A 26195-nucleotide genomic window follows, 5' to 3' on the forward strand; every position below is an offset into this window, starting at 1 on the left:
ACCTCACAGAGACCACAGACTCATTCATCTCAGTCTCAAAAGAATCTATGCCACTGTCTTTGGCCTGGGTTAATGTAGGTCTATGGCAGTGATGATCCTGGTTCTAGATCCATCATTGGCACCATCTCCAACCTCCAACATGTAGGCAAATTTAACACTGTGGGATCAGTCCCCAAGTCTGCTAAAGTTCCCATCTAGCAGGGCAAAACTGGGAAGAAAAATCAGACATCCATTTGGCCACTGACATGCCCATTAAAATTGCCATGCAGACTGGAGCCTCAGTTAATCCTTGGGATTGACAGACTCAGGACTGAAGTTCATGCTCTCTCCTGGAGCATTCCCACCACACAGAAAGCACAGGTGAGCCCAGCCTGAAATTTCAGAGAGGTAAACCATTGGGCTGATGAGAACTGTGACAGAAGTTAAGAGAACTAATCAGAAGTGTACCTTGTTTGAAATGAAACTGATATTAGAAAGTCTGGCCTTAAAAAGGCTAAAACAGAGATATAAAAGGATTTACCCACATCTCTTTCAAGTAGCAAGTTTTCTCCAGATTCATTGCCAAAGTGAAGCATCTCTGCCTTGAAGACAATATCAAAGAACAAATTTAAAGCAGGCACACCACAGTCTGGCAATTCTATCACTCAACACATAGAATATAATATATATGTGGTCTCTCTCTTTTTTATTCTTTTTTAGATATACATGACAGTAGAGTATATTTTGACATATCATACATACATGGAGTATAACTTCCCATTCTTGTGGTTGTACATAATGTGGAGTTACACTGGTTGTATATTCGTATATGAACATAGGAAAGTTATGTCGGATTCATTCTACTGTCTTTTCTATCCCCACCCTCCCTCCCTTCCCTTCATTACGTGTTCTCTTTAAATTGGCATGCTCAACCCCAAATAAGAAAGTTCACAATAAAAAATTAAAGGAGCATCATTAATTATAAGACTCTTACAATAATAGCAGCAACTGATATTGTTATTCTTCATAATTACCAAAACTGCCAAAGCATTACTCCAACCACTGTTTTTAAACCATTCTTCATTCATACTAATAGTGAAAATGGACTTCCCTGTGTAACATTTCTGCTTTGGTTCTGTTCAGAGTGAGTAAGAAAAATCTCAAGTGTGATTCATCTTTAGTAAGCCTACTTTTCCAGTTAGAAAACAAAATAGTTGACTACCAAAGATCAAATCTTTCCATTTAAAAAAAAAATTCATTTATTTATGTGCCATTACCCTTTCTGAGAGTTCTCCAGCTCTTCAAATACAATATGATAACTTGGATTAAAGAACACTGTGTGCCAGGAAGCTGGCACAAATGCAAGTATAATTTCAATAGTGCTTCATTACCCAACTACTGCTGAGTTTGACCTTCTTTGGATTTAAAAATCAACCAGAATATAATATTTTTCATCTAGAATCATAACATTCTTACTCCTCCCACCTCTACCCATTAAAAAAGCTTTTTAAAGACCTCTTTATGTAGAGAAAAGTGGGGGAGAAATGCCCAATATTTCATGACAATATAAAATATTCCAAGACACGAGAAAATGATGGAAGTTAACCAATTTTATAGTAACTCATAAATTTGGATTTAAACTTATATTACATGTTTCCTCCCTTATTAGGTCATTGTCCACTTTAATTTTATAATTCATCTATAAAACAATAAATTATAACATTTATAAAAACTTAAAATATTGGCAAAAATAACAAGAACTAACATGATTTATCAGGCATGATACAAATACCAAGAACAGTTAAAACAAAGTCAAATTTGGACAAGCCTCATGGAGATTATAATATGGGAACAGAAATTTGTGATTATTGTGTCCACTTAATAGTTGAAGAACTACAGACTTAGATGAGCAATGGCTTGCCTAAGAATGTCTAACTAGTAATAGGATTTGAACCAGGTCTATCTGCCTCTAAAACCTAGGTTCCTCTAACAACCAACTAAACCAAAGAGCTGGAGAAATTGTAAAGGTGACAGTAGAGACATTCTTCAGGGTCTCAGACATATTTCAGTTGACTCAAATGAAGGCAGAAAAATATCCATGGTCATTCCAGGGTTAAGCCTTGCAAAGTCTCTTGAGAACTTTGGTGTTCTCTCAAAAGTCATACTTCAAAATAGTCTTCCAAGTCAAGGGTACCTCAAATGTACCTCCAGGGTACACAGGTAGCTGAGCCCACAGAGTTTTGCAGCTCTGAGCCCTAATGCACGCAAAGTCCCTGGAGAGGAGCTCCCACCAGTGCTCTTTTCTGTCTGATGCATTCAGGAAAAATTCTACCCAATGTCAGCCCCCTTAGCACAAGGCAAGAACTGTTTCATTCCCTTTTATTTTGCCTTCTTCAAAAGAAGTCCTTGGAACTCAGCCCTCATACATACTGAATGCTCAATTCCTTTTTCACAGTATCATAACTTCTTCTGTGAATTCTCTGTCACTATTATATTTCAGATATCCCTGCAGATAATAAAGTGACCCAATGTGCAAAGCTGAAACATACAGGGGTTGACTGGAATGAGCCACTAAACAAATAATCCTTCATAGTATTCACATACTTTTGAAATCAAGTGACCTTATTTCCTGACACATTCTACTGGATAGGGAAAATTAGTTATGCTATTTTATTCTTTTGAAATCAGGCTGTGGAGGCTAACACTGAATTCCATTAGAAGGAATGAGAAAGCAAGTCCTGGAGCTGTTTTAAGGGAATTTTGTTGGTCAAAATGATTAAAAATGCTCAAACTTTGTCAAAGACAATGTCCACATCTTTCTAAACTAAGAAGAAAACAAGTATTAAATAGAAACTAAGTGGCTCATTTCATGAGTGGGAGACACTAACCTATATCCACCCTAAACACCCATTTTATTTTATTTACATATATATATATATACACATACATATATTTATTCTTTTTAGATATACATGAAAGTAGAGTGTATTTTGACATATCATACATACATGGAGTATAACTTATTCCAATTAGGATGCCATTCTTGCAGTTGTACATGATGTGGAGTTTCACTGGTCATATATTCATATACCAACATAGAAAATTTATGTCCAATTCATTCTGCCATCTTTCCTATTCCCATCCCTTCTCCCTCTTTATTCTCCTTTGTCTGATCCAATGAACTTCTCTTCCTCTGTCCCCATCCCTTATTACGTGTTAGCATCCACATATCAGAGAGAACACTCCACCTTCGGTTTTTTGGGATTGGCTTACTTTACCTAGCATGATATTCTCCAGTTCCATCCATTTATCAGCAAATGCTATAATTTCATTATTCTTTATGGCTGAGTTATTTTTTCATTGTGTGTGTGGGTATATATACATATATATACACACACACACATACCACATTTTCTTTATTCATTCATCATCTGTTGTAGGGTACCTAGTTTGGTTCCATAGCTTGGCTATTGTGAATTGAACTGCTTTAAACATTGATGTGGCTGCATCACTGTAGTATGTTGATTTTGAGTCCTTTAGGTATAAACCGAGGAGTGGGATAACTGAGTCAAATGGTGGTTCCATTCCAAGTTTTATGAGGAATCTCCATACTGCTTTCCAGAGTGGTTGCACCAATTTGCAGTCCCATCAACAATGTATGAGTGAACCTTTTTCCCCAATTCTCGCTAACATTTATCATTACTTGTATTTTGGATAATTGCTATTCTAACTGGAGTGAAATGGAATCTCAGTGTAGTTTTAATTTGCATTTCTCTAGTTGCTAGAGATGTTGAACATTTTTCCATATATTTGTTTACTGTTCATATTTCTTCTTCAATGAAGTACCTATTCAGTTCCCAATTATTGATTGGGTTATTTGGGGGGGGGGGGGTTTGGTGTTAAGTTTTTTGATTCTTTGTATATCCTGGAGATTAATGCTCTATCTGAGGTGCAGGTGGCAAAGATTTTCCGAAGGCTCTCTCTTTACATTCTTGATTATTTCCTTTGCTATGAAGAAGCTTTTTAGTTTGATACCATCCCATTTATTGATTCTTGATTTTACTTCTTGCGCTTTAGGAGTCTTGTTGAGGAAGTTGGTTCCTAAGCCTACATGATGGAGATTTGGGCCTACTTTTTCTTCTATTAGATGCAAGTTCTCTGGTCTAATGCCTAAGTCCTTGATCTACTTTGAGTTGAGTTCTGTGCAGGGCTAAACACCCACTTTAAAAGGGAATGTTTTCTAGCCTTTCTTCTCCATTTAAAATAGCCCTGGATATCACACTTTGCTTGACTGAGATGTGCAGGGGATTGAGAAGAGAAGAGGGCTCAGCCCAGCAGCCTGGAAGCAGATTCCAAAAGCTAACAGAATCCACTCACTTTTTATTTTCTACTCTAACTCTTCAACCAAGTCAATAAATACATGATAAGTTTGAATGTGGGTCATGGCCCTGCAAGACTTAGCCTGCCAAAGGATATTTTTTTAACTGAGTCTCAAAATGATCTTGATATTTCATCCACAATCTCAATAAAAATTGGTATTGGTGGCCCAACAGGGGCTTGAGACAGCCGGCTGATGATAAATCAGTCCTTTCCTATCCAGAGCATTGATGTTGTGTGGGTGGAGGGGTGCCAGCCGACTGGCTTCTGGATAGGCGTCCTTGTCAGGGGCGGTAGGCTGCAAAGTCTCGTGCTGGGGCATAGGGCTGGTAGTGTTTGCGGGTGGGCCCCGGCCTCCGGGGAGTCATGTTCATATAGTCACTCTGAAGAAGCCTGGTTCTTTGACGCTTCGTCTGCAGGAAAAAGAAGTGTTAATGTGGAAGGACATGGGGGAGATATTAGGAGAGGCGTTCTAAGATTTTGTAGACACCTATTAAGAATATTAACTGTCAGATGTTGCTAAACACAAGCATTTCTTGAGCACCTTGGACTTAGACTAATCAACTCACTATTGGCTGTTCTAAATTAACTTGAAAAATCTCAATCAAAGAAAATATTTTAGAGAAATGTATCATATAGATATCACTCTTAAAGCTGTCATTTGACTTGAAGTGCAACAGTATATCTAAATAACCTATTTACTATTGATATTAATTAATCCATCTCTGAATGGATTAAGCATTACCACTGTAATCTTTTTACATTAGTCATTTGCTTAACAAGCCATATTTCCATAATCAACCAAAAAGGACCTTTAGCTCCTCCAGAGTCTGGAGTGAGTATAAATTCATAACAGTGAAGTCCAAATTAATGGAGATTTACAGTTCTGAATAACTAGTCACATTCCTGCACTTTTATGTGCCTGTATTTCTGTAAAGACAATTGGGTTACCCATCCCTTTTCCCAGGGCTCATCTTCCTCAGGAGGAACTCCTACCAGGGCTGAGGGGAAAAGGAAGGATCCTGAACCTGAAGCAATAGTTACATTCACCATGAATCTTAGCAAAATTTTTGTCCCAGGGCGAGGAGCATCATTTGTATATCAATACAATGATAAAATGTACAGTTTTGACCAAAGTCCCATAGGTATTCTAAAATTAGAAAAACATCTGGATTTCTGAATTCATAATTCTCTATTATGGAAAAAGAATGCCTATTTCCTGGCACACAAGGTGATGCATAAGTAGATACACTGGACATGAATGAGAAGAAACCTGAATAAGCACATAAGTAAATGACTTCAGTCCTGATCTCATTTCCGTGCTCTCCTCCCTGACCTCTTCACAACTTCCTTGTTACAGGGGCACGGAATGCTAGAGAAAGATTTCAAAAACACTGCTCTCCACATTACTAAGTGCAACTAACATGTTCAGCCCTCATCCTCTTCAACTCTCAGCACCATCCTACACATCCCTCCGAATCCCTGGGTTCTCCATCCATGGATTCAACAAAACACAGATGGAAAATATTTTTAAATAATTTTTTTCTTAAAAAAATTAAATTTTTTTTATTTTTAAAATTCTAAATAATTTTTAGAAATATTATTTTTAGGGCTGGGGTTGTAGCTCAGTGGTAGAGTGCTTGCCTAGCACACATGAGGCACTGGGTTTGATCCTCAGGACCACATAAAAATAAAATAAAGCTATTGTGTCCACTTGCAACTAAAAATATATATTTTTTTAAAACATTATTTTAAATATTTTTGAATAATTTTTTAATTAAAGAATTTTTTTCATTCTTCCTTAAACCACACAACTATATACAGAACATTAACATTGTTTTAGGTATTATAAGTCTAGAGAGGATTTAAAGTACACAGGAAGATGTGCATAAGTTATATGCAAATATCAACCTATTTTATATAAGAGACTTGAGCATCCATGGATTTTGATATTTGAGGGTGTTCTAGAACCAATTCCATATGGACACCAAAGATGACTGTACTATTGATAGCTCTCCTTTTTGAAACACCTCCTCTTTGCCTTCTGTGACATCCTGGTATCCATCCTACCTTGCTGGTCACTTCTTCTGTGCTTCTTTTGCCATTCAGTGTTAGAATTTCTCACTGCTTAATCCTTGGCCTTCTCTATTCCCTCTATCCTCTCTCCCTAAGGCAATCTCATTCACGTTCCAGCTGCAGTTGGCACCTTAGGACTAGACTCCAAGGGCACTCTACACTCAACCTGTCCAAAATGAAACTCAAGATCTTCCCTCAAACTCTCTCTCTCTCTCTCTCCCGGTGTTTCTCATATCAGTAAATGACAGTTGCCCAAGCCAGACCTCCTAGGCCTTATCCTTGACGTCTTGAGCTCCCTTATCACCTGTCCCAGGAAACATTTGGAAAAGTGTGAAGATTTTTTGGTTGTCACAATGGAAAGGTATGCTACTGGCATCTAGTGAGTAAATGCCAGAGATGATGCTAAACATCCTGTACAGGGCATCTAATAAGGAATTATCTAGCACAAAACATCACTAGTGCCAAGACTGGAAAATTCTGACCTAAACAGTCTGATCATGAAAAAAAAAATGGAATGACAAGAAAGTAATGGATATAAAACATATCACCAAATAAGAAAGAATATTATTAAACTGCTTGACTCCTCCTTACTCAAACCCAAAGGTAATGATGATTTGAGCCTAGTTGACCAGAAGTATAGTGTCCCCCCACCCACAGATGTAAAGCAAGGCAATGGGAGAAGTAGATTGGAAAAAGAAGGTTAAAAATTCAGCTCTGGCTATTTTAGATTTGAGTTAATGGACGAGCTATCTGGCTGGATCTAAGAAGAGAGAAGAACATAATACATACATAATAGGGAGATTTGTTCAGATAGAGATACACATGGAAGTCAAGCATCTGAATGATGTTGCTCTTCAATATCACTTACTTCTACATCCTTACTGAAATAAAAGACTAGAACTCTCTTCCTAGAGTTACAGAAGGGCAGTGGTGAGATCAAGGAAATGTCGGCATCCAAATAAATATAGAAGGCTACTGCTTCTGATACCTAGGAAGCATTTTTCATGCTTACTCCAATACCTTTGCCAAACTCCCAAGTGACTGCCCTTGTCTCTGACACCTGAACAAAACTATAGACAGTAGAGGGAACCCCAATAATAAAGATGTCTTCTGAGGCACTCCAGAGTTCACACAAAAATAATGTAAGATCTGCTGCATTTGGTTCCCATCCTTACCCTCAAACAATTACCAAATAGTGGATTTAGTTAATGTCATCCTGACTCTAAACACAACAGCAGGATGGGAATGACAGATGCATGGATGGGAATACTATCCAGAACCCACAGTGCCCATGTGCATCTAGCACATGGCCAGAGGACCCACCTAATGTGTCTGTGTGTTTGTGTCATCGATTCCACCCCTTCACCAATGTCTATGAAAAATGTGTGATTTCAGGATCACTTGCTCTTTGCCCTTTGCCCTTCCCTCCACCTCTGCCTTATCCACCTGTTTTCTGGGAGGAGCAGCAACACATAAGGGCATGTATAAAGCAATCTATTCAAAGAATCAGTCTTCAAGAATTTACTGTGGGGCTGGGTTGTGGCTCAGTGGTAGAGTGCTTGCCTAGCATGTGTGAGGCACTGGGATCGATTCTCAGCACCACATATAAATAAATAAAGGTCCATCAATAACTAATAAAATATTTTTTAAAAAAGAATTTACTGGACTTAAAGGCAGATATTATCTGTACACATGCTATTCATGTTCTCCACATTATGGTCCACAGTAGAGAAGACATGTATTTTTTTGTTTGTTTGTTTGTTTTTAAAAAGCCTCTTTAGTTTAGGAAAAGGAACAGGTTTACCCAGCTCAGCTGCATGAATGGAGAATTGAATGAGAGCAACAGGTGCTGGCCCATGGCAGCCTGACCAAGAGAAGCTTTTTATTTATTCAAGTGTCAACATCAGGTCAAGAACAGAGATAGAATCTACAGCTGCTCCCAAAAACCCACTCAGCCTAGAACTGCCTACAGTAGCACATCAAGGGCCCTCAGGAAGTTCCAGAAAACAGAAACTTTCACCAAGGTCTACTATAGGACCAGCCAAAAATAGGATCCCAGAAAATCACCCAGGAAATGGATCAATTTCCTGTTCCCTGATGGCCTCCATGCCTAGCTCGTTGCTTAAACAGCAGTAACAAGAAAAGACTTGATCCTGGTAAAAATGCCAAGTTATTCTATTAAACAGAGGTATATTTTGATTTACACTCTATGATCAGAGAATCCAAGGACCTAGGTTTGAGATGATAATAAAGGATTTCTTACTGGAAAATTTGATTTGACTACAAGAGACCACAAGGAATGCCAAGCACTAAGACTGTCCAATCCACAGGGAGCTTGTGAGATAGAGCGAGACAAAGTATGTTTTTTCAAGACAAATAAGATGAACCCCACTGTAAATTAGTATTTTTGCCCAAGAAAAACCCAGAGCATCTATGCTATGTCTGAGCTGAAAGCGAGATGCTTAAACTCACTGAAAATACGAAGCTATATTTGTTCTTTTGGGCGATTCCAGTCACTCAACAAATTAGTGCCTCATTTTAGTAACGGACAGTCTAATGCATATTTACAATAAGGTCTAAAAGATGAATAGTACCCTTTTGGCCCTAAAAAGTTAAAGCAGTTCCCAAATTAGTAAATTACTTTGAGCTAGGTCAGCATGTCTTAGGGAGGCCTTTCCTGGAGGGGTGTCCCTGGCCTTTAAGTTAGGAAGTTGAGATTCCCAATGAAAGAATTGGAAAGCCATACAGTGGACCTAAAAGTCAATGGCCAGGAATTCAGAAAAAAAAAAAGAACTAAAAATTCCAAAATCATTGGCAATCACCACAGAGGATTAAAATTGGAAGATACCTGGGATAAAGACCCCATGATCTGGAAAGATGAAAATACTTGACTAACATCAGAGGAAGAACTTAGGCAATAGTTTACTATATTAAAACCCCCTCCCTCACCCCATCAGGATAGAGCAAGTTGCAAAAGGCAAGCCAGGCCAATTCCCAAAATGATATCTAGTGCAAAGAATTCCCAGGAACAAGCAGCAACTTTGTCCCCTGCCCTGCAGAAGGTACAAATCAGGCCATAGGCAGCTTGATGAATGTTCATCTGCCCCCTAGGATCTTCTGAACTGTGAGGAATGCGTGGAGAATAATTGATGGGCCAACTTTGACTAGAGACCACCATGAGTTTAAAAGCCTCTAAGACTGGATGAAGAAGAGCATAACTCTGAATGCAAGACCTTCCATCCCCACACCAAGGAAAAGTAAATAGATTCCATGTGGCATGGCTTCTAGAAATCACAGACCATCTGTGGCTTAATTAAATCAATGGATTATGCCTCAGAGATGAGTATCACATGTTAGGTAGGCTTCTTTAAGTCCTTAATTTGGCCTCTATAAGGATTATTCATTTATACCAATATCTAATAACCCAGTGAGCATTCATCAAGCATTAAATGTACTTAATACCAGATGAACTGAGAATAACAAGAGAAGCAGTCCTTTATCCTAGAGACGCCTGCATTTCTCATTGAATAAATGGCTCATGTATGCATTTAACTTCTAGAAAAACATGCGAAACCCACACAAAATCAATACCTGAGGCATCTGTAATAAGAAGAAGGTGTCTAAGGAAGAGATCCTTGTTAAGGAGGTCCCTTCTCAATGGAGGATATGTTCATTAAAATGTGTTCAAACCTGGGCCAAAAATTCAACATTGAAGAAGGTAAAGAACAATATACCAAGTTCATCACCTGAGCCTTTGCAAAAATTGATCAACTCCAATTCAGTGGTGAGAGCTCAGAAAAGTCTAACTCCCATTGTAGTTTCATAATGACAATCCCATGCTTGGCCTCACACCATTCAGCTGCTTCAGAGGAGACAAAAAAATATGACTCAGATAAACAGACCTAGTTTCTTCTAGGTTTGAATACACAATTTCAGTAGCCAAGTTTCTCATGATTTTTAAACCTGAACCAAAGCTCTCCCTTTGCTTCAGTTGCCTAATTTCCTGAGTTGTCTAGATTTTTGAACCTTATATATGTTAAAGCTGTTGTGTGTGTCACAATTAAATTGCAAACTGGGAAGAAGACAGATAACTGTTGCTAATCCCACCCCACCCCCATTTGCCCATTTGGTTTCTTATTCTACCTGGCCACCTACACAGTGCCTTCTGGAAAATAAAAGATAAAGTTGAACAAGATGAAAATAATCACATGGTTAACAGAAAATAAATCACATAGGCAAAATTCTTAATATGTTCAGATTGCATGTGTAGTAGAAAAGTTCCATAAAAGCAGTGCAGCATCTCTTACCCATAAATAACAAAGGAGCATTGTTGATAGCAAGCTATAGATACCCAGGACTCCGCTAAGCACCACCAGTGTCCAAAAGGGCTTAGGAGACTCAGGAGATGGGACACCAGGACAAATATTATTCTCTGAAAAAGAATAGAGTGGATTAAATGATACAGGAATGGCAGTTGAGTACATTTCCTTTCTTCTGAATATTAGAGAAGAATGCGAAAGAGATAAAAATAAGTAAAACATCATGAGCTTAGAATGTGTAGACTTCATCTTTGGGATTTATACAACCTCACCACTGACCAGAATGGTCCATTTTCAAGATTGAAGTTAAGGTAGTACACTGGTACAACTGTATTCACCTGATTTTGTTGAACTCACTTTGTGATTCAAAATAGTGACTTCCAATGGTCTTAATCCAATTCCATACCCTACCCCCACAAGAAGCCAGTTTATCCAGATCCCAAGCTATATTTTTGGAATAAGTTAAATGATATACATGTTTTCAAACCTTAAGAAAATTATCAATCTAGTATGGCAAAAATCTGGGCTGGTAATACAAAGATAAATGTCTAGCTTCAACTCTAACAGCTTATGTTGTGGTGAAAAAGTCACTTTATACCATCAGGTATCCAAACATGGGAAGGAATGTGTAGAGTTCTAGTCAAAATTGGAGACAATTAGAATTGGAAAGAACAACAAAAACTATCTAGTGTATTGATTTTTTAATCCGAGATGCACATTAGAATTGTCTGAGAAAGTCTGAAAATATAACAATATCTACCACCCCTTCCTCAACTCATACCAAGTACATCAGACTCTCAAAGTTGGGCCTAGGAATGGATTTTTTGTTTGTTTGTTTGTTTGTTTCCCCTAAACCTACTCATATTTATAATATGCAAGTAGATTTGAAGATTACTAAGGATCACTGGTATCCTTTCCATTTCTGCTAGAAATGATATACTATGTGCATAAGTGTGTGTGTGTGTGTGTGTGTGTGTGTGTGTGTGTGTGAAGTACTATCCTAAAGTAGAATATCATTTACATAAGAAAAACATTTGCTCTTCACTGCAAACCAATAGTTTGGTTGGGTCAAGTTAAAGTATATTTTCTTAAGCTTTAACTTGACCCAACCAAACTATTCAGCCCGGACATCATAGAAATTAGATATCTGAATAGAATTCAGCAAGCCAAACATTCTCACATTAATTGCCTCTATTTTTCAAGAACACAAAATTATTCTCCCAAATTAAGTTAATTGTTCTTTTCTTGTTTAATATTTGATTTTTCTCCAGCATACCTCTGTTTAGCATAGGAGAAAAAACATTTATTGGAATTATATTAGTATTAAATATAAAACTGAGCATACATTTTTAATTATTGTTCTACAGAAAGGAAATAGTGTATCCACAAAGAGTACCAAAATTTTTTTTTATCTAGCCACTCTCATTTTTATGTGTTGATACCAATAAACTGTATTCTTCTGAGTTGGGGGGGTGTTCTACCCAATATTTGGAGAGAACATAATCTCAACATCAGATCAATAGACTTATTTCCACTAATTCATGAATACTGTTTAATAATATTAAGTTTTGGGCATTGAAAAAGTATGGCAACTTATCAAGATCACAGAGTTAATTAATAGCAAATTTTATATCCCCTGGTTTCTAGCCCAGCATCCTTTGTATGTTTTGGAAAATGAAAAAAAGTACTTAACAGAGGAAGACTGTGGAGTAGAAAGGTGATTAGTTTGAATTATAACCCACTCTTCCTGAGTTCTGATCCATTAGGCCCAGCAGCTTCTTGGAGTTCACTTAGACTTATATTTTAATAGCAAAATTTCTATTCTGTCATGACCCACTCAAATTGAGAATAATCTTCATGTTCCCATGGGCTATAACTTCATCACTCACTCTCCCACTCCATGTCACTGAGTAAAGATATTCAAAATATAACTTTGAATCTTTTCTAAAGTAAAGGAAAACTTTTTAAAAATGACTTGTCTTTACTAAATCACTGGGGACTACTCCAGCCTCACCACTGATCCTATCTCATTTTCAAGACTATAGCTTAAACTTATGACTTTACGGTGGTAGGAGGATAGAGTTGCATCTTACCTTTCACATGGATAACGGTTCCATTGCTCTTCTCATTGTCTAGGTAAGGAGGAGGATACATAACCTCAATTTTGCAGAAGTAAATATCTGTTTGGTTAACATACAAATTCCGGAGATAGAAAGTCACTGTTTCGTTGCCCAATTTCCCATCACAGTTGAACCCTGTGTGTGAGTAAAACTGAAGCTGATGGGAGAAATTCCCATTCACAACGCAGACTTCCACAGCACTATCCACACCCTTATAAAGGGATGCCCGGAACTCCTTTGAGAAGAGGTTGTAAGTGTACTTGCAGCTAAGGTTGACCTCATTGTTGTACACCTCAAGCCTGGGTGACTGCTTCACCAAGATCTTGTTTTCTAGAGAGGGGAAAAAAATCATTTGCTTAGACCAGGAGTATAAGAATATGTTTTTCCTGAAATCAAAGTGTATTAATTAACCAAATGAACAGATCTCCTGCAAAAGTTTTCTCAAGGTAGATGAAGATTCAGGAGCTCTTAGAATGAGAATTATACCTAGAGTTTTAAAGTTCACATTTTGATCATGTTTTCATCCTCCTATAAACGGGACATCAGAGCATGTTTTCACCTAGAAGGCAAAACTTGGCCTTCTGTTAGCATTAAGCATCACAGCTATGCCCCTGGAATCTGTGAATCTGTGTTGAGATTCCTAAGATGTTAATCATGCATTGGGCTGATTTCTTGATTAAGTGATATTTTTGGAAGCAGCTTTAAAGTCTGACACATTAGCACAAATGGATGTATTTTTAAGTTGTGAGACAGGTTTTTGTGAAGGAATTAAAAGTTTTGAGACATTTTAGTTTTTTATTGGTCATTCCAAGAGTGAGATAAAGAGGTAAAGAAAAAAAATGTAACCCCAAAGACTTTTCTTTAATTTCTCTTCCATAGGAAATTCAGAGAATAGTCTCCTCAAGAAATTTGTACATTTGTGCCCTTAAATCAGAGGGGATACAAAAGTTCCATGAGAGTTCTCTCTTTGATCATCTTCTATCTTTGTGCTATCCAAATTAAAGATCAAAGAGTGTGGAGACTACCCAATTCAATCTCTCACTTAAAAAGCAAACAAACTGAAGCTATGTCATCAACGCCAGAGGAGAAAAGATTGATATTGTTTCCCACATAAATATTATATTCCTATTGCTGGTACATGGCAATATATTCCTTTTTTAAAAAATGACTGTATGAGACCTAGAGATATTAGATGATTTTTCCAAAATCATTGAGCAAATGGTGAGCAAAACCAGAACTAAAACCGAAGTCAGCTATACCATCTAAGAAGCAGACTTGTTTTTTTGTAGTGTTGGGGATTGAACCCAGGACATTGTACATGTGAGGCAGGCACTCTACCAACTGAGCTACTTCCCCAGCCCAGAAGCAGACCATTTAAGCATTGAAGATCAATTTTGCAAAGACCCTAAAAAGTTTTTCTAAAGCAACAAATAGCTTTTTGTCTTTGATTTAAATTTCTTTCTAAACAAAAATATTTTTGCTATTGTTCTAGGGGCATGCTAAGAATTATCTATGTATTTGCATTTTCAAAAGGTTATTTGATAGCCCAATCAATAAATAGGCAAAGGAACTGAACAGACATTTCACAGAAGAAGAAATACAATCGATCAATAAATATATGAAAAATATTCAACATCTCTGGCAATTAGAGAAATGCAAGTTAAAACTACACTGAGATTTCATCTTATGCCAGTCCGAATGGCAAGTATCAAGAATACAAGCACCAATAAATGTTGGTGAGGATGTGAGGGAAAAGGTTCACTCATACATTGCTGGTGGGATTACAAATTAATACAACCACTTTGAAAAGCAGTATGGGATTTCTCAGAAAACTTGGAATGAAACTACCATTTGACCCAGTTATCCCACTCCTTGGCATATACCCAAAGGGCTTAAAATTGGCATACTAACCAGATGCAACGGCACATGCCTGTAATCCCAGCAGCTCAGGAGGCTGAGCCAGGAGGATTCAGAGTTCAAAGCCAGTCTCAGCAATAGTGAGGCACTAAGCAATTCAGTGAGACCCCTGTCTCTAAATAAAACACAAAATAGTGCTGAGGATGTGGCTCAGTGTTTCAGTGCCCCTGAACCCACCCAGTACTCACCCTCCAAAAAAGTCAGCATACTATAGTGATGTGGCCACATCAATTTTTTTACCAGCTCAACTCATAATAGCTAAGCTATGGAACCAAGTTGTCCTTCAATAGATGAATGGATAAAGAAAATGTGGTAAATATTGACAATGAACTATTACTCAGCCATAATGAAGAATGAAATGATGGCATTTGCTGGTAAATGGATGGAACTGGAGAATATCATGCTAAGTGAAGTAAGCCAATCCCCAAAAACCAAAGGCCAAATATTCTCTCTTATATGAGGATGCTAATACACAATAAGGTGGAGGGAGGGAGAGGAGAATAGAAATTCATTGGATTAGACAAAGGGAAATGAAGGTGAGGGGGGATGGGAATAGGAAAGGCAGTGGAATGAATCAGACATAACTTACCTATGGTCACATATGAATACACAAGAAGTGAAACTCTGCAAACATGTACAACCACAAGAATGGGAAGTTTTATTATTATGGGAATAATAATATATAATAGGAAGTTAATTTATAATGGAAAGTCATATTATGTCAAAATACATTCTACTGTCATATATAACTAAAAGAAAAATAAAATATATAAAAAGTTATTTGAAGCAATATCTACATACCCACCCTATCATTTAAACTGGGTTTGGATTTCTGTACTCAGGTATTCTGGTATTGTTTTGGGTGAAAGGGGACTGAGTAGAACTAAATGCCTGATACCTTTTTGTCTCCTATGTAGTTTTATCAATACTGCTGTGCATACAGAACTTTAAAAAGTAAACCTATGTCTAGGTCCCTCCACTCCCAGATATTCTGATTTAATAAGGTCTAGGCTAGAGTGGGGGATGGGGGCTATTAGGCTTAGGGTGGTTGGTAGCAACTTTTTTGAGATATAATTCTTGTATTATAAGATTCATCCTTTCAAAGTATACAGTTCAGTGGTTTCTTAGGATAGTCACAAAGATGTGTATAGATCACCATATGATTCCAGAATATTTTCATTACCCCCCAAAGAAACTTCCTATTCATTAGCAATCATTCTGAATTCCTCCCTCCTTCCAACCTCTGGCAACCACTAATTTTCTTCACTAATCTACTTTCTGTCCCTATGTATTTGCCTGTTGAGCACATTTCACATCAATGAAATCATACAATATGTAGTCTTTTATATCTGGTTTCTTTCACTTAGTATGCTTTCAAGATTCTCCCAGGTTGTAAAATGTATAAGAATTTCATTAATTTTATGGCTAAGATTCTATATATACAGTATATATACACAGTGGAATCTTAGCCACAAATTTTCATATATTTTGTTTTTCCATGTGTGTGATTGTGTGTGTGTGTGTGTGTGTGTGTGTATACACATTAGGGATTGAATTTAGGGCCTCATGCATGCTAGGCAAGCACTCTGCCACTGAGCCACATTCCCAGCCCTACTTTTTGGCTATTATGAATAACGCTACTGTGAACATTTGTACAGACATATTCTTTTAATATGGGTATGTTTTCAATTCTCTTAGGTATATACCAAGGGTGGAATTGCTGGGTCATATTGTAAGTCTATACTTAACCCTTTGAGGACTTGCCAAATTGTTTTCCAAGCAACTACACCATTTCACATTCCCACTGGCAAAGCATATAGGCTCCAGTTTCTCTGCACCCTCTCTAACACTTGTTGTCCCTCTTTTCTATGACAGTCATCCTACTGTGTGTGAAGTAGTACCTCATCATGATTTTGTTTGCATTTTTCTCATGGCTAATGATGTGGAGCATATTTTCATGTGCTTGTTAGCCATTTGTAATACCTTGTTTAAATAAATGTCTATTCAGATCATTCGCCCACTTATTAATGGGTTTGTTTTTTATTGCTGAATTATCAGAGTTATTTTATATTTTTGAAACAAGTTCCTTATCAGATACTCTGTGATTTGCAAATGTTGTCTCCCGTTCTCTGTGTTGTCTTTGCTATTGTCTTTAAAGTCCCCCTCACCATGGATTCTAACATTCAGTTGGGATTGAAAACCACTATGGCCAAACAGATTTTTCAAGCTGACTACCTAAGAGAATCATTGGAGAAATGTTAAAATCCCTGATTGCCAGGGCAATTAAATCAAAATCTCTAGGTATAAAACCATGGCATCAGCATTAAAGTATCTCAGGTGATTCTAAATTGCAGTCAAGTTTGAGAAGCACTAGGCTCACAGATGGAAACTTCTTATCCTCAAATTCGCAGGCCTCCACAGGCTTTTCCAATTTCATTTTCTCAAATCAAAACCCTCCTAATTAGCCAAACCCTTTAAGTCAACATCCCAGAAACACACAGTGAGGATGATCTTCCCTACTTTATCCGCTGACTCCATGGAGGACAGTGCCATTTCCTTCTCAGGTATCAAGACAATCACTGTATCACTCCTATGCCATTGGGACAGGTTTTCATCTTTTGAACACTTCTTTTTTCATATGTTTCCATTTAATAGCTTTTTCTGATCCGTGTGAATTTCCTGTAGGCCCTGGTTTCCAAGCTTCTTGACAGCAAGGACCACGTTACCCTTCTTCACAGAACACTGTAAGACTAGTAGAATCTCATTAGATAATTGTTGAGAGACGCTGATCTCACTCTATTATTCCTGTCCTCAGGGGAGTCTCACTACCATTTTATTAAATCCTTGTTGGAAACCAGTGTCTAAACATCTTCAGCTTCATGTACCATTCATTCAACAAATACTCTGTAAAAGCACTGCGAAGTAAACACATGAGTAATCTTAAAAGTTCTGCCTTAGTCTGAAAAATCCAACTTGTTTCTTTGTTTTTATTCATTGGGATTTTTTCTTTGTTTACCTAGAAGGAATCTTTGGGCCAGTTCTGATTGGAAGGGCTCAAAATGGCAGTGTATTCCCTCCTTTTGAGAGAGTACAATTAGGCATTTGTCTTTTTGCTTACTAAGCCCTCTGGAAAGTGTTTTTTTGTGTTGCTAACTATTTGGATTCTGTTTTAATGGGTCTTCAGATTTCTTCTGATCTCCCTGTGACAGCAGACATAGGGAAAAGATGAGAACAGGACTTCTTTGTAGGAATAAAAAAAATAAAATGGAGCTGTGGGCAGGGAAACTGAGTGGGGCTAGAGAGAAACCCCAGATGGTTACCCAGTTTGGCTTCCTCATTCCAACACCCAACAATGAGGTGCAGAGAGGGGGAGAGAGGGAGAAAAAAGGGAAAGATCTGCCATGCAGATTCCAGTTTGCTTAGTGTGTCTTGTCTAATTCAGGGTGTGACATCTTCCCAAGACACACACAGGAGATAAAAATTGATTCCCCAAAAATGAACTTCTTGGGTAGCTCACAATCTGGAGGGGAAGAAAGATGTACAAACAGATAGCTAATTTTAAAATAGTGTCATAATGATCTGCAGTTTCTGGGGGTAACTGAGGATCTCTAGAGAAGATGACCACTGATTGGCCTGAGATGTGAAGGATGATGCATATATTTATTTGACAAAAGTTTACCAACCTATGGTGGCTAAGATGTGCCTTGTATGGGGGTTGGCATAAAGTGGAAGAGTATGTGTTGAGGTTGAAGGTGAGTTAGGGAACTGTGGGGAAGATAAGACAAAGAGGAAAAGAGAGCAGTCTACGCATAAGGAGCTGAGAATGGACAAAGCAGATGTAGGGAATTATAATTACCTCAGTTTTGCTGGATCTTGGGTTGTAAAAGACAAGATTGGCAAAGCAACTAGAGTTCACCATATTAGAGAGCTTGGGCCCTCTCCTGCAGTCATGGGAACTTACTGAAGGTTTTTAAGCAGAAAAGTGAATGAATGCTCACAACTTTTCATTTTATATAGATCACTTTAGCAAGGATAGGGCGGATGAACTTGGAGGATACAAGAGTAAAACTATGGAGTCATAGTCTAGGCAAGAAGTGAGAGGGACTATATATTTCCATATGGTTTGAAAGAAGTGGATGAAGTTAAGAAATAATTACAGGCTAACATTTGCAAAACTTGACATTGACATAAGTGTGGTAAGAGAAAAGGAGTTAAAAATGACTTCCTTAGACAGCACAGACCAACCAGCAGCAATTATTCTCCTTTTGCCTACATCTCTCCTTCATTCATCTCTTCTTCATTATGTCACCAGAATAGTTGGTCAGAAAGTGAAGTGAAATTTGGAAATCTGAGATATGAAAAAAAAAATTCCTCCACCTTTGGGGATCATTGCAAAGAAAATATGATCTAATTCAGAGATTACTGGGAGCACAGTTGACTCTCTGGAGCTTATTACAGTGTTTGCTGATTCTTAGAAGAGAGAAGCAGCAATCTTTCTCTCCTGAAACTATTTTCCTTCACAATGCATATTGGAGTGAAGTAACTGGAAGATAGCATTTCCTTCTGTCCATCACTGAGCCTCCAAATTCAAACTTAAGCATTGTTGAGATTGACCAGATTTCTCCTAAGCCTATTAGGCCTCAGAATAACAAGTTTATAACTTTCTTAGGCAGGAGAAATTCAAGACTCCTTTAGTGAAACTGGCCATTACATATTCAATATCATCTTGGTGGCTGGAATATCCAACAACTGAATGAGGAAAGGGAAAGTATTTAATTTTGTGACTCTTTCTGCTAAGATTTTGTTAGGAAAGTATTTGAAAACTATTGGTTATAAGGGCATTTGATGATGTAAAGGAGACATCTAATTTATCTGTCGATATTTACTTTCCTCTCTCTTCTGTGTCAACACAGATCATTTTTAAATTAGTTGACTTTATACTTAGGTACTGAACTTGAGATAGTTTACTTACTCTATGTTATCTGTAGCTGATAGCCTCCTAATTTAGAGTTCAGGTTTGGTTGATAAACTTCTTGTTTTTCACTATTTATATCCTTTAGCACTTGATCCCAATTATTTTATATCAATAATTCAGAAAAGATTAAGTAAGAAACTATAGCATAGGACCTCAAAATCTATATCTGCTTTGGAGGACACTGAATGAAAGAGATTAATGTTTGGCGAAAACCAGTTACTTTAAGTGATATTGAATAGGTGTGATTATTATGAATTCCAGTAGACACAATAACTCTGATTCCTCTTATTTTCTCTTAAAATGGAGCATGTGTGAAAATATATACCCTTCACTCTACGGGAGTGGAATATAAAGACACAGATAAAACAAGGCAACTGATAACCAGAACAATTGATATTTGACCAGGATATGTATTTTTATTCTCTGAGTTTCTGGGAATCCATAGTACTTCAAATAATTCAAGGTCATATTATAAAATTTAAGGACCTATCTAGGCTCAGAAGAAACTAGAAAATAAATAGCTTCCCCATACTAACTTCTGATTCTTATCTACTTTCTGGATCATGATAGCAATGGAAAACATCCCTCTTAGCATGCTTTTGTGTTAGAAAACTCAGCCCTTTTTCAGGCAACCTCCATTTGGGTCAAATCTACTATGTTAAAAGAGAAATATTATCAACTAATCAATTTGTATTTGCTTCTGGCATCAAAATGTTGATGCCAAAATCAGTTACAATTCTGTAACTGAATTGACAAGTTGTTTTGATGATGAGTTAGTGCTTTGCTTTTCAAAGCCTTTCCTAGCAGCTTACCCAGCTAAAGGTGTGGAGACAGGAAGCAGTAACCTCAAACTTCTTTCCCTCACAGCTCCTGCTTGACAACAGGCAACATAAAGATGAAGATCGGAGGTGAGAAGGTACTTATCTTCTGCTTGTGAGCAAGGCAGTGAGAACTAAAAGATTTCTCATAGATAATCTGTTGTTCTTGTGACATAGACAACTTCTGGAAGGTTGAAAATTGCTTGGGCTTCCATGAGAACAGTGTGGAAGTGGGGGGGGGAGAGAACTTGGTTATCAAAACAACAAAAAAAAGACCTTTGCCTATTGTAAGTAGGTCAATTACTATATTTAGTAACCAGGTCAACTCTCTGCACAGGTGGAATGGATAGCCACCTCTAAGGTGTGGCTCCTAGCATCAAAGCCCCCAACCCTAAAAGGACACTCCGTGTCAGTTCAATTAATGTTTGCATTTCTAAAGAAGATGAAGCCAAAAATACAATGTTAGAAATACATTGGCTTAAATGAGTAACTATGGCCTACATTCATGGGGCTATAAAATGCTTCCTCTGATTTTATTTCATCTGCAGTTCTTATGAACTTGTGAAGTAAATAGATACACAATCCTCCTTATGCCCATTTAACAGTTGGGGAAGTGATGTCAAATAAGTCCATGAATTTCCCAGGTTTCAGGACACATAAGACTTGAGACTTGAGCTCATGCCTCATGACATACTCTAACCTACTGAACTTGTCAAGAAGATGGTACCAAGTGTCTCGAGTGAATAGGGAGTGAATGGAATGGCAAGAAGACTGAACCAAGATAAATTTCATTTTCTCCTCCATTTTGATGGAATCCCACCCTGTGTGTGGGTTGGGGGAACTAAGCAGAAGGAAACTTAGAGATAATTTACGCCAATACCTTATTTTATAGAAAAGGCAACTGAAAGCAAAAAAAAAACAAATGACTTTTTAAACAAGGTCACAGAAACAACTGAAAAACTAAAGTATCTATTTAGGAATGTAGGAGTAATGTTTTAAATCACGAATAAATAGAAAAACAAATTTGCTCATTCAATAAGATTGCATTGATTTCATGTTCTTATTTAAAGAAAGTATATTTCATAGCTGTTTTTGCATCTAATTTTTTACCACACATACAGCAGCTCTCATCTGTGATTTTACCTTCTGAGGTTTCAGTTACGACAGTCAACCATGGTCCAAATATATTAAATGGAAAATTCCAGAAATAAGCAATTTATAAGTTTTAAATTTGTATCCTGATGCTACTGCATGATGAAATCTTATTCTGTCCCACCTGGAGCGAGTCATTCCTTTGTCCAGACATCTGGAGTGTATGTACTACCTGCCTATTAAGTCACAGAATTGTCCTTTGGGTTATCAGATCAACTACTGAAGTATTTGACTGTTTGGGCAAACAATGTCCCAAATTGCAACAACACTGATTCTGGCAACCTGAATATGCCAAAGAAAAGCTGTAGATTGCTTCCTTTAAATGAGAGTTCTCTACTTAACAAGGGAAGAAAAATCATACACTGATGTTGCTGAAATGTAGAATAGGAATGAACTGTCTGTTCATAAAATTGTGAAGAAGGAAAAATAAACTCATGCTAGTTTTGCTGTTGTACCTCAGCCTACAAAAGTTATAGCAACAGTGCGTAAGTGTTAATTGGAAAGAAAAGGTATTAATTTGAAAGATTTGGTCCCGAGATTTCAGATATCCCCTGTGAGACTTGGAACCTATTCCCTAAAATTGAGGGGAGATGAGTATACATAAAACATTTTGCTAACAATTTGAAATACCTCCTAAAGGTCATAGACAGATCCCAATTAAGGTCCATAGACTATAGGTTCACACGAAATGCCTCTTATAAATTAATTCCAATGCACAAGCAGTAATTATACCATTGAAGCTCTTTCATCTCAGCTTGTCCAAATGTACAACACACAAAGTTAATTTTAAGTCCAACCCTCACTGGGTAAATCCTTAACTTTGGGGCTTTTGTGAATTACATTTGTTTTACAATATTCCATCTTTCCTTTTCTGTATCCTGGGCACCATTCACAAATAAAACGGCATTAGAGGCTCGTGGAGTCCGTAGCAGTGCATAAACTTTGCACTGGGAAGCTAAAGAAGCAATTAGAAAGACACGTATTGAGCTAGCAATATGATTTCCTCCAGAACCTTTAAGAACTTTATATAGCTTTCCATTTATGCACATCACAGCCAGAGTTTCTTTTGCAGTTGAAAAAAAAAATCAGGTTATAAGATCTTAATCGTATTGTTTCCTTTTTTTAAGATTCTGACTGAACAGAATTTAACATGTTAGGTAGGAACCAAAGAAAATGAAAGCTCTTTCCTTTCAGCCATCTTTCCCTATGATGTTTGTGAACAAATTGAAAAGGTGAAACCAGTTGCCCTGGCACAAAACACCTCCCTTCTTACCACAGAACTGGTTAAGTTACTGTAACTTTCCTCTGAGTACATTTCCTGTTTGGGCCTAGAACACCCTTCAGCATCTGGCCATCTGACCACTTGTTCCTTTTCAGTCTCCATAATGGACAGGCTTCCCCAAAGGCCCATCCAGTGTTTGCTCTGGAACCTGTAAGCCTAACTCTGTTCTCACTCAACAGTCTGTGGTTCTGATAACCAGCCGCTGGCTTGGCTTCATTCAGATATCAGAAAGAGGAGTACAGAACGTCCACCAGGCTGTAGCACCATTTGTCATCCCCTTTGAGCTACTGGGGAGATAAAAGCACAGCGACTAAAGACATATCGTGCATCAAAGGGCCCCAGACTCTCAAAATTAATATTAAACTGAAAAAAAAATGTAGGTTACAGCTTTAAAATAACTTTGTGGTCATTGCATCTAATTCTTAGTTGATTGTTAACTTGAAACTTTCCCAATTTTCACAAAGAACCGTGATTTAAGGAAAGTCAAAAAAAAAAAAAAAAGACTTTCAGTAAGCATGATACGTATGCATATATATGGTCTCGTTCAGGATTCCAGCATACTCAAAATAGGGCAACATGGAGGGATTATTTATGAAAGATGACTAGCAAAGGAGTGGAGATGGCAATGCTACCGTGCATGCAATGGGACATAATGTGTGACCACTGTGGCTTGTAGCAGCAAGGTTATGACCACCTTTAGATCTGAAGGGGTGAAGGGACCAGGAAGTTAACAGAACCAGAAGGAAAGAGAATTGTGTAGAGGAGTCTATGACAACAGAAGCAAGTCAACTGTTGAGAGAGTCAGAAGAACTAACCAGCCCCGTCCAAGACTGCGTATATCTCTCCTATCAACTTTATCAAGCACATTAACTCTATTAACAGACCATAAGATTTTAAAACAAAATCTAAAGTAACTTTAATTCAAACAAGGACAATTAATTAAAAGTAACAATAAAAATAGAAATAGAAGCCTAATCAGTAAATTTACTAAGCAAGAAGTTGCTCTTGGCCAGCTCTAGTTTTAACTACAGCCTTAACCCTGTGTTCTTTCACAGGCAGACACTAGAATGTAAAGGACACTTGTCCTTGTCCCTTTAAAATATTATTGTGCTACATGCAACTATCAGAAAGTAACTCAGAGGTCAAATATTTCAGCAGGAAAAAGTCCCATCTGAGCCCTGAGATCTAAGGCATTCATTTTTGAGAGAAAAAGTTATCAAAACAATCAACACACACTTTTGTTGATTAGTTGAAATTTTGATTAGTTGCCAGAGAATGGTTCTTTGGTATTCTGACTTCTACCTTTGCAAAGCTATTTGTTCAGCAAGTTAATGGTGGAATCTAATGTACTTGGTTTGGGGGAGATGGGAAGATGCAAACCACAGAGCTGCTTCCCCCTAGGAGAAACCCCAAGGCAGGTACACACTTAGCTATACTCCAAACCCACGAAAGGTACAGGAACCCTAGAGAGGGTCACTGGTAGTCACAGTTGTGGACACAACAGGAAGGGGTTGTGATTCCAAATGGGGTGACTCTAGAACCTTTCGTGGTCTCTACCCTTTACCTGGGCTGTGAGGCCTGTGGAAATTTTTAGACAAGCTGATTAGGAAAATGTCCTTAGTGTAAGGGTTTGTTGGGAACTGGCAGACCATTTTATTTATATAGGGGGAAATAGATGAATATGGCTGATACCAAATGTTGAGGGCCTTTAAGGCTACGAAAAGGCACATGGATTTTACCAGGAAGGCTACCAGAGACATTGAGAACATCAAGGTGTGATTGGGGTCTCTTCGGGAGGGTTCAAACAGCAGCAAGGAGCAAGGTCAGAAGCCAGGAGAGATCAATCAGGAGGCTGCCACTGCAGCATCCATGTGAGTTCATAAGGCCTGCAATGTGGAGGTAGCTGCTGGGCTGTAAGGGGTGGACAAGACATTGGCACTTAGTCTCACAGACTGGGTGGTGAACAGGATTAGAAACTGACTAGGAGTCTGTGGACTGGGTGAGTGTGAGAGTGGAGACACTGCTGACAAAATAAGTTAAGAGAGGAAATCTGTTTGGGAAAAGTTTAAGGAAGCTAATCAGAAATAAAAATGTACATTGGAAAGTCATCTGCTTTAGGATGGAAGTTAATATTAAAACTGCTAAAATGTCATTGCCTGCTCTGTGATCCACCCCTACCCCTCAGGGTGTGAGCACCTTAGAACAGAAACTCTTGATACACGCAGCCAGATGAATTTGGGTGCAATGTCACCCAGTTCCTACCAATTTTCCTCTCATCTCCTAATGCTAGAAGTATAATCTAAAAGATTAATCCTAACTCAAATCAAAGTGGAAGCCATACCCAAAGCCGCTGAACCATCCCCAAATCAAATTTTATTATTCTAGAAGTTATCTGTAATCCAAAGAGTAGATAAGCAGGGTTTATAACTCCCTACATAAATATTGTGACAGTATTTCAGTTAACAAAGAAAACTCGGAAGTATAAAGTGATCCCTTCTGTTAATATACTGCTTTCTAATCATATATTTTAATCTAGTAACCAAACTTGGGAACCATACTTTCCTCCTGAGCCATCATCATTCTGAGCCTTCATGCAAAAATCACTCTGTAGGGAATACAATACATGTTTCCTATCTACTTCATTCTCCCTAAATCTTACACCTTTGAAGAGCCTACTCAGGACTACCTTGGCATATCCGGAATTTTCTAGGTAAGTGTCATGGCTCAGAAATTTGGAAATAACTACTGTGATAGGCCTTCATTTACATAGGAAAATAAGAGATAGGGCAATATTGTTCCCCAAAGTGTCATTTCTAAGCATGTTAGCATCTAAGATCATGGTTATTAATCTTTCTAATAGATTTCAGAGATAACTGGCTTGCAGTTCTTTGTATTTGCACTATCAAATCATAAGAGCACCCACAAGGGGTAAAGTGGATGAGTTGCCATGTTAGAGTTGATAAAAAGCATTTTAATATTCCACTTTAGAAGCATTTTTAAGACAAAAAGAATAGCCTTGAGATGTCCTCTATTCAACCCCTTCATATATCAGACGAGGAAACTGAGACCTAGAAAAGTTGACTCACAGTATGATAGGCCAAAGCTCCTAATTTTGTCTCCGTTTCGTGACAAATTTTTGGCTTTAACTTTTAAGTCTGGTGGGGGAGGAAAGGCAGAAAA

At 37.7% G+C, this 26195-nt stretch overlaps 1 protein-coding gene across 1 annotated transcript in view; it reads right to left on the reverse strand.

Moving 5' to 3' along the window:
- Positions 1 to 666: 666 nt before the first annotated feature.
- Cd28 (CD28 molecule) overlaps positions 667 to 26195 on the reverse strand; it is a 32971-nt gene continuing 7442 nt past the window's right edge. The window contains exons 2-4 of the mRNA XM_027941866.2: positions 12845 to 13201; positions 10740 to 10864; positions 667 to 4769 (exon numbers count right to left, since the gene is read on the reverse strand). Coding sequence (XP_027797667.1) covers positions 4641 to 4769; positions 10740 to 10864; positions 12845 to 13201 — 611 coding nt within the window. The 3' untranslated portion in view covers positions 667 to 4640. The remainder of the gene's footprint in view (positions 4770 to 10739; positions 10865 to 12844; positions 13202 to 26195) is intronic.

The sequence above is a fragment of the Marmota flaviventris genome, chromosome 11 (assembly GCF_047511675.1).
Source record: "Marmota flaviventris isolate mMarFla1 chromosome 11, mMarFla1.hap1, whole genome shotgun sequence".
In the NCBI taxonomy this organism is placed as follows: domain Eukaryota; kingdom Metazoa; phylum Chordata; class Mammalia; order Rodentia; family Sciuridae; genus Marmota; species Marmota flaviventris.